This window comes from Xyrauchen texanus, chromosome 49, assembly GCF_025860055.1.
Source record: "Xyrauchen texanus isolate HMW12.3.18 chromosome 49, RBS_HiC_50CHRs, whole genome shotgun sequence".
Taxonomy (NCBI): domain Eukaryota; kingdom Metazoa; phylum Chordata; class Actinopteri; order Cypriniformes; family Catostomidae; genus Xyrauchen; species Xyrauchen texanus.
Genome location: NC_068324.1, coordinates 8,173,130 through 8,183,006, shown reverse-complemented (window position 1 = coordinate 8,183,006; position 9,877 = coordinate 8,173,130). Strand labels below are relative to the sequence as shown.

The 9,877-nt window shown below is 37.4% G+C and overlaps 1 protein-coding gene across 1 annotated transcript; it reads left to right on the top strand.

The window, feature by feature from the left end:
- The first annotated feature begins 3,626 nt into the window (after positions 1-3,626).
- LOC127640239 (C-C motif chemokine 2-like) lies at positions 3,627-8,831 on the top strand. The gene is made up of 5 exons (XM_052122690.1): positions 3,627-3,759; positions 3,931-4,054; positions 4,156-4,294; positions 7,652-7,728; positions 8,557-8,831. Exons 1-5 carry the CDS (start codon positions 3,696-3,698, stop codon positions 8,693-8,695), a joined length of 543 nt encoding a protein of 180 aa, XP_051978650.1. The 5' UTR covers positions 3,627-3,695; the 3' UTR covers positions 8,696-8,831.
- Positions 8,832-9,877: the final 1,046 nt, after the last annotated feature.

Sequence of the window (9,877 nt, the reverse complement as noted above, 5' to 3'; positions counted from 1 at the left end):
TGGCTTATCGAGCTGCTCCCCTCTCGAATGGATACAGTCCCACTGAACTTTTGATGGGGAGGAGAATGAGAACGCCAGTTCCTGTCATTCCGTCCAAGCTCAACCCAGGGTGCACAGACATGGATAACCTGAAAAGGACAGAGCAAACGTACAGACAAAAACTGCGACAGAATTATGACCAAAGACACAGAGCACGCGACATGCCGTACCTTCAACCCGGTGATCATGTATGGGTCAAAGATACATTGTAAAGAGGCACGGTGGTGTCTACTGCCGGCACGCCGAGGTCATATATCATTGAGACGCCTGGGGGCACTCTGCGAAGGAACAGATACCATCTTTCACCAACCCCTGTGGCTCCTGGAGAACCTGCTAACTTAATTGAACCAGCACCCGAGAGCACAGTTCCTGACACACACACTCCTGTCACACCCGGAGCACAGTGTGTAGCCAGTCAGCAGTCTCCTGTGTGCGAAAGACGTTTCCCAGCCCGAATAAGGAATCCTCCATCTTACTTGAAAGACTTTGTTCGTTCTTAGGAATGGCACCCGAGAGGTGGGGGAGGGCAGGGAGTAGTTGATTGTCGCCAATTTATGTTGTTGATAAAGTGTTTACAGAAGCACATGTTCATAGTACTTCACAGCCAAACTTATGGAAAAAAAAAAGAACCATAAATGTGTGTTACGGCTGTTACTGATCTTGATCATCATTTTAGTGATGATATGGTGATCATTTTAGTTATATTTTCAGTATAAGTAATCGGAAGAGCCTTCTGTTAAAGTTTAGAAATGCTCTTAATGTTATTAATGTTTCTGCATCTGCACATAGTTTATCCTTTGCTTAGAAAGGGGGATGTAGTATCAGGTTAACTACTGGGGTAGGAACCTTGTGTAGGGGGTTGTAAAAGGGGGGAGGAATAAAGCCGTGGGTTCAATGAACGTACTGTTGTTATCCTTGTGTCGAGCCTCCTTATAGTGTACTATAACCCACATAACAGTCCCTAGTTGTTAACTGTTTTCCCGTCCTCGCCCTCTTTGTACTTTGATTCCCCGGCTTTTTCCCCTACGCTTCCCACGACTACTCTTCACTGGATTTGCCCCTTGTTTGTACCTTCGCCTGCTTTTATTTACAATAAAGCAGTTTTCCATCATTGTGACTGTCTCTACTTGTGTGTGTGTGTGTCGGGTTACAATATGTTAGTATTCAACATGAGTCCATCAAATCCAAGCCTTTAAATCTGTTGCAGTCTAAGATATTACAGCAAGCTCATAGAGATGCAAGTGTTTCATAATACAAATCGGTGAAACATATGCCAAAGAAACCAGGAAAGGTTAAGAACATCAGAATACAGTATACTGAAGCAGTGGTTTTAAAAACTCAAAATTAATGAATAAATAAAAATTAAGGATGGTCATTCAAGATCTTTTCAGGGGAGTAAATGATGTCTATCCAGGGGTAAAAAAAGAAATTGGGAGAGGAAACAGTGGCTATACTTCCACTGTATATGAAAGATCAAACAATGGCAAAGGAGAACCAACAAAGATGGGCTACATTTGTCTGAATGTGATGCCATCTACAGTGGGAATTTTTATGATGCTTTATGAAAAGGCCATCTGTGAACTGAGTGCATGAACATTTTTGAAAGTCTAAAGTTTCTTCATGACTACCATAAACATGTAGGGGAGAGTGGAGTAAGATGAGCCGTTTAAAAAAAAATATATATATTTATTTTTATTTTCTTAAGTTGAACTATAAAACGAATGCATAAACCACAATTTCAGGATGTGTGGCATCAATTGAAACCTTAGCAGTGTCCATGCATCCATACATCTTCAACCGCTTATCCGAAGTCGGGTCGAAGGGGCAGCAGCTCCAGCATGGGGCCCCAAACTTCCCTATCCCAAGCCACATTAACCAGCTCTGACTGGGGGACCCCGAGGCGTTCCCAGGCCAGTGTGGAGATGTAATCTCTCCACCTAGTCCTGGGTCTTCCCCGAGGCCTCCTCCCAGCTGGACGTGCCTGAAAATCCTCCCTTGGGATGTGTCCAGATGCCCAAACCACCTTAACTGACTCCTTTTGACGCAATGGAGCAGCGGCTCTACTCCGAGCTCCTCACGGATGACTGAGCTCCTCACCCTATCTCTAAGGGAGAAGCCCGCCACCCTTCTGAGGAAGCCCATTTCGGCCGCTTGTACTCGCGACCTAGTTTTTTCGGTCCTGACCCAGCCTTCATGACATTAGGTGAGTGTAGGAACAAAAACTGACCGGTAGATCAAGAGCTTTGCCTTCCGGCTCAGCTCTCTGTTTGTGACAACGGTGCGATAGAGCGAGTGCAAAACTGCCCCCGCTGCCCCGATAATCCGGCCAACCTCCCGCTCCATTGTCCCCTCACTCGTGAACAAGACCCCGAGGTACTTGAACTCCTTCACTTGGGGCAATACCTCCTTCCCTACCCGGAGTATGCACTCCATCGGTTTCCTGCTGAGAACCATGGCCTCAGATTTAGAGGTGCTAATCCTCATCCCAGCCGCTTCACACTCGACTGCCAAGCGATCCAGTGAGAGCTGAAGGTCACGGACCGATGATGACATGAAGACTACATCATCTTTAAAAGCAGCGATGAGATCCCCAGTCCACTGAACCGCACACCTTGCCCACCCGACTACGCCTCGATATCCGTTCCGTGAATATCGCAAACAGGATTGGTGACAAAGCACAGCCCTGGCAGAGACCAACCCTGACATGGAACGAACTCGACTTCGTGCCGAGGACCCGGACACAGCTCTCGCTTTGGATGTACAGGGATTGGATCGCCCTAAGAAGGCGACTTCTCCCTTGAAGTAGAACAATCTATAGATTGAATAATGTATAGCCTCATTCAATTGAATTAAAATTCCATATTTTGCTATATACAATTGGTCTTACAGTATAAATGTATAGATATCTCTATGGGCAATCTCAGATTATATCTTTAAGTAGTCTGAATCGGTGTATGTATGTTTAACTGTATGGGCACTCTTAGTTTATCTCTTCAGGTAGTCTGATTATTCAGTCCATTTAGGTCAACTAGGTTAGATAGACTTGTAAAAGTAGAAGTTAATAGAACTTTTAAGTGTGTTATCAGTGAAGAAAATTTATTGGGTGCATGTTTTACAAAATTGAAGAGACATGGTCCAAACATTAATAAGAAAAACTTCAATAAAAGTTGCAATGGAATATTCAGGCGCTTTAATAAAATACGATAATACATGCACTTCAATCAGAGCAAGATGTACCATTACATGCAGTGTGAGGGCATTACACAAATGTCTGGTGGTGGAGGAATGCCTCTAACTTTTTATTTGCTCTTTTAAAATATTCACACACTGCTCAGTGAGTGAAAAATGAAAACATAAAGACTCAACATTGAATAGTTTTCCTGGAGAATATGTTCAATGAATTTAAAAGGAAAGGCCTGTTGCCATTCTTATTAGTAAAAAGAAGAAGAGAAAGTACTGTAGAAAAAGGGATGAGGAAAAGGAAGAGATTAAATACACACATTCAACAATATGTTGATTCTCAGAAATACCTTTACATGGAAAGTCTCTCCTACTCTGTATATAAGGAGGTGATCTGAAGCTATTCAGTACACATCACTTGCTTGGAGATCTTGAAGCTCTACAGAACTTACAGTGTGAACAGAGATCCTTGAAGAATGAAAAGTCTGATGTCTCTGATCTTCCTGGTGCTGTTCTGCTCTATGCAGGTGTCTTCAAGTGGTGAGGTCTCTTTTTATAAATGAAAACAAAATCTTGCCTTTTTTATTTCATTTCAGTTTCAGTGATGCACAAGTTGCATTTTGTTAATTACAAGTGATTAACTTTTTTTATTGTTGATATCTTTTTATATCTTTATCTCGAGTATCTTACGTGAATCTTGAATTCTTTCAGCTCCCAATGCAGTTGCTATGGCTCAGTCAACGTGCTGTTCAGAATTTACAAATAGAATTATTCCTCTCAAACGGTTGGTCTCATACAAGCAGACCGGCAGCAGCTGTGTCAAACAAGGCATTGTGTGAGTATCTTTAAATTATTTCAATTTCAACTTCATAGTCAAAGTATCCCTCCATTGAAATCCTTGATCTAAGTCTTGTTTTTTTCTGTTTTTGTATTCAGGTTTAAGACAATTTTTGGGAGAGAAATCTGTGTAGACCTTCAGAAAGACTGGGTGCGCAGCCATATTGTTAAATTGGACAACAGAAGAACTGTGACAACAGCAAAAACTCCAAACACCACAGTCAAAATCTATTCCTCTGTTTCTATTTAAATTGTATACATCTTATACTGTGTGTTTATCCTTTTGCTATGTAATATTCTCATGTTAATAACAAATATTTTGTTAATAAAACAATGTGTGATTTGGATTATCTATTTTATCTGTTTTTTCTCTTTTCTTAATGTCTTAATCTTGAGTCCAGCAAAACAAACTTGTGCAAAATTTGTTGTCGTCTAAATCATCACAGCTCAGTACAAAGATGCAAATGTGTCACAATACAAATCTGTGAAAAACATGCCAGGAAACATTAAGTACAGCATAATATGCCAAAGTGCTAATTAATACAGATCCTCATTATAAAGCTTTAAAGCTTTATGACATCATCATAGTAAGTCATGCAATCACTTTTTGTTATTGCATGTCGCTGCAATGTGATCACACAGGAAGTCGGCCTTTTGTCTTACGAGTGACTAGTTTCTAGTTTTCCTGAGAAAATCTGATTATTTTTCCCAATTTCCCAGAATGTTGACTGGCATTTATCTATAGACTACATAAAACTGTAAATAAATTTCAAAATTGAATTAAAATGGCACATTGCTTTTTACTTTGGAGAGTTGCAATAATTGATGTGTACTCGTATGGACAATTCAGGTAATCCAACTGAATTGCAGTTATGTCCTAGAGTGTTTTCAGTTAACTTAAAGTGACTTTGAAGAGACATGGTCCAAAATGTAGTCAAGAAATGTAAAAAAGAGGTGGAGAAAACTTGATTGATTCCCCTAAAAAAAACAGAAACACTATTGCTGTGTTCAGAATTGCATACTACCCATACTACTCTTCCTACTTCTGCCATTTCTATCACATTTCAAACTCATCTCATAATAAAAACAGTACATTGCAATCAGTGCAGAAAACACTAACCAATTGCTTTTCACTTTTATTATGTGATGGTTTTATCGAATCCTAGCATTCTTATTTGTATGGTGATAGAACGGCTATCATAGCACCAAACACAAGCAATGCTATTTCAATAGTACATTCAAGTCAAGTCATTTTTTATTTGTATAGAGCTTTTCACAACACACATCGTTTCAAAGCAGCTTTACAGGAAATCATGCATTAACAGAAAATGAAACTTAGTCTTAGAGTCATCATTGTGTAGTTTGAGTAAATATGATTGTAAATTGTGTATAGAAATTAAATAAATAATAATTGTATTAATAACCCCAGAGAGCAAGCCGAAGGCGACTGTGGCAAGGAACACAAAACTCTATAAGATGTTGGTTTATGGAGAAAAATAACCTTGGAGTAACCAGACTAAATCTGGAGGGCCAGTTCCCCTCTGACTAACATCATGAATATAACGCCAATATTAGTTACTTGTGTGCTGTGAAAGTCATGGTTTAAAATGTGTTAATTAAGCGTTAAGGTCCATTGTTTAAAAAAAAAATTTTATATACATAACTTTAAGACTAATGATTAAATCTTTGAAGTCCATGCTGGATTAACTGCAGAAATTCACATTGATGCAGTTGTCCTTGTTAATTGGATGATGAAGGTTGGATTATAGTCTATGTATTCCATTATAAGAGTGTAGTCCATCAATAGACAAAGGTGATGCAGGCAGAGATTGAGGTGCAACACATTTCAACCTGCAGGTCATTTCGGAGAGGTTCGGTGGGGTCCATCCTAAGTCCAAGGTTCAGGAAGTGGCATATGAAGTATCTGATGTTTTACAGTTGGAGTTGGCATCAGTTCATCCTCTGAAGTCAAAAGACTGAAGTGATGTCTGGCTAGCACCGGCTGTAGTTTGTCATCATCTTTTAGCGACACGTAGCAGTGGAGTCCAACAGCAAGCAGGAACGGAGCTGGATCTGGCTGGCTCTGGTAACCTTGTATATGAATCCCAAAGATTTTTGCATATATGCCATTCAATTTCATGCAGAGTTATATAGATCATGATGGATGTTTCTGAAAAAAGAAAAAAAAAAAACATGCAATGTTCATAGTACTATATCCAAAGAATCATAGTAATAACATGGTAGGTTTCTCTAAGTGTGCTGCCATGGTCTGAATTGATAAAATGTCAGAACTCGTACATAATTAATTTTTGACACTTGCGAATAAGAAACAGGTATTTGAAAATACCCCAATAAAATGTTACCCTATATCATCTTGTACCTGTCATGAAAACAGCTCATTGTTTTCATGGAGAATGTTTTCAGTGAATTAAAAACATGTGCCTGGGCTCGCTTAAAACACTAAGAAGAAGTAAGTCAGAAAGAAGAAAAAGGATGAGGAAAAGGAAGAGCTAAAAAACCACATTCTACAATATGTTGATAGTCAGAAGTGCATTTATAGGAATATCTTTTGGAGGAATATCTCTCTTATACTGAGTAAGCTGTATAACTAAGATACCCAGAAAAATAGATTGATTTTTCTTTTTCCACTTTTTGTGTTTAAATTATTTGACACTAATTGCATCAAAACGCCAATTTTCTGTGTATTTATTTAAATGTTTGTTGCAATATAAGTGTATATACTTTTCATAATAAAAGTAAAGTTCTTAAAGTCTCTTCTGATGTTTTCTTTTCATTGATTATTCTAACGATATTCATTTAAAAAATCACTTCTTGTAAGCGTGAAAGTAACATTTCAGGAAGCTTTTTTTTTTTCACTCTAATGTCTGAGATACTAATTGATCAACATACCTTCCAGGCTGATTAATTGGCCGATATTTGGCATTACATTTTGAGATTAACATATGCCGTTAACCATGCCCGCTTGGCCAATTAACAATTGTATAATAAACTATTTTTATTTATGCCTGTTTGTTTTTTTAGTGCATAGAAAAGTGTTACTTTTATGCATGTCATTTACTGTAATTACATTTTATAAATATTAGTATTATATTTGGCTACTCTTTATATAGTATCTCAGAATCAGTCATTGAAAAAATTATTGGTCACCCACTTATGTGGATATATATTCTGCATTATGAATGTATATTGCAGAAATTACATTTTTATCTTCTGTTGTGTTGGAATAAAATGAGGAATAAAAGTTTATCCATAAAATAAAACTCCTTGGTATATGTTTAGCAAGGTGGACCTTTTGGGAAATGTTTTGTTTTCTCAGCACACACACACACACACACACACACACCAGTAAATACAGTCAACTTATAAGAGGAAGTAATGAACAGAATAAGGGAAGAGGTAAATCGTTTCCTCTTTTAATGTCACTTGAATACTTTGGAATGGTTTTCCTTGTATTTATGGTCTCCTGCACTCTAAAATGGGGCACAGGCTGTGAATACTCTCAAATCCAATTCAGAGATCATAATTTATGCTCTGACAAGCTTCTCTGTCTCTACTGATCTCTTTGTGTAAGCAGTTACTCTTGAGGAATGAGGAATCTGTTCTCTCTGCTGCTCCTGGTGCTGTTCTGCTCTATGCAGCGAACTTAAAGTGGTGAGTGTGAATAATACGATATTATGTGCTTCAAACGACTATTGTGCTATTCTTTACATTTTTAAGGTAAGTGATTATGTTCATTTTAGATACTACTTTATGCACAGTCATATATGCCAGTAGTAAAACAGTAAATCTTTCATTCTTTTAACAACAATATTTGTATGTCCAACAGTCCATTACAGTATTATCAGGTTCCATTGACTTTTAGCTATTATGAAACAACCTTCTGCATATTTGTATGATTTTATTTAAATGCTGAATGTTGAATACGGTCTGTATACAGCATGGCCCAAAAGTCTGAGACCACTAGTAAAAACATTTTTTTTTTTTTTTACTGATAATTTAATCTTAATCTTTCATTATTATTGCAAATTCTAATTTACTTACATATGATTAGTTACCTAAAAGGACTCTTTTTTACATTTTTCAAAATCCTAAAATGTCCTGTTTAGTTCCAGGTTTAAATTAGATTTCCCAGATTTTCAATGTGGTTTCAGACTTTGAATGTATAACGTTTAAAGATGAAAGTTCTAACAAGTTTTTCAAAGACAGTAGAAACAGACTTTGCTGAAATAATAAGTGATTCTTGAATTCCTTCAGCTCCTTTTGCGCTTGATTTGGCACAATCTACATGCTGTCTAAAGCTGTCAAGTATGGGACACCACCTCTAATCCGGGTGGTGTCCCATACCAGCATATGTCTACCAGATATTGTGTAAATGTTTACTCAGACATAATTTCCTTTTCAAACTTCAAACCCAAACAGAATGAGTCCATTTGATAAAATCTTTGGCTTAAGTCTTGTTTTTGTACTTTTTGCCCTCAGGTTTCGAACAATTACAGGAAAGGAGTTCTGTGTAGACCCAGAAACCAGCTGGGTGAACAGCCATAATGCGAAAGTAGACAGTAGAATAACTGCTACGACAGCAAAGACTCCAAGCAATCACCACAGTCTAACAGATTAGAAAATGCATCCTCACATATGTTACACAAATTAACTCTCTTGTTAAGAATATGGCACAGAAATATCACTGAAACATATCACTGTATTACTTTAAAGAGATTAGAATTTTGAAGAATGTATTTTTTTCTCCACTTTGTGTTTAAATTATTTGACACTAGTTGCATCAAAATGCCAATTTTCTGTGTATTTATTTTAATGTTTGTTGCAATATAAGTGTATATCCTTTTCACAATAAAAGTAAAGTTCTTAAAGTCTCTTCTGATGTTTATATTTCATAAAAACAATAATACCTTGGGTTTCTTTATCACGTTTGAGCAGATAATTGATTAATGGGGAATCTTTGTTACCCAACTCTTTTTAAAGGAACAATTCATTAAAAAATAAAGGTTCTCTCATCATTCACTCACCCTCATGCCATTCCAGATGTGAGAATGGTAGAAAAAGACTCACTCTGCTTTATATATATAGCCTAAGAACCACTTTAAGTGCCTCCCAAGCCATGCCCACAGAGGATACTTAGGACCAGTTCGTCTCCATATAGACACTGATTTCAGCCTTTAACATTTGTTGGAATTCAGGATTTTGCAAAAGGGTTACATTAAAGTGCCAACTATATGATTTCTTTTTCTCCATATGTGGCAACACCTCTAAACTCACCAGGGTGTGATCTGAGACTAAAATGTTTCCAATTGAACAATCAACAACGGATGAAATGAGGGACTTAAATATAAAAAAAAATCTATTTTTGAATAAATCTGATGTACTGATATAAAATATTTATAGTCCCTACCAGATGGGTTCAAAAGTCTCCAAATATCTGTTAGACCAAGATTTTACACATCCTATGAAGCATCAAAGTTGCTCTAGGGGGCTTACACACTTTTGCTTAAAAATGATTGAGGACTGAGTTCATCTATAAATTAAAGTCTCCTCCCAATACTATATCATGAGGGGTGCCAGTGGCTTGCTACATCCCTTCAAGATCTATAAAAAAGCCCAAATCATCAGCATTAGGTGTGGAAATATTAGCCAAAATCAACCTTTGCCCCTGAATTTCTGATAAACAATAATGACTCTTCCTAATTTATCTTTAATCTGTTTGAGACTTTTGAATTGTAGATGCTTACTTATCAGTGTAATGACTCCCCTGCTCTTACTTGAGCCAGCACTAAAGAAAACATGT

What these genes read in the sequence shown, in the direction of transcription:
- LOC127640239 (XM_052122690.1), top strand. Translation starts at nt 3,696, where the DNA reads ATGAAAAGTCTGATGTCTCTGATCTTCCTGGTGCTGTTCTGCTCTATG. An exon ending in TATGCAGGTGTCTTCAAGTG is followed by an intron (nt 3,760 to 3,930) that starts GTGAGGTCTCTT and finishes GAATTCTTTCAG; the next exon opens with CTCCCAATGCAGTTGCTATG. An exon ending in TATGCAGCGAACTTAAAGTG is followed by an intron (nt 7,729 to 8,556) that starts GTGAGTGTGAAT and finishes TTTTGCCCTCAG; the next exon opens with GTTTCGAACAATTACAGGAA.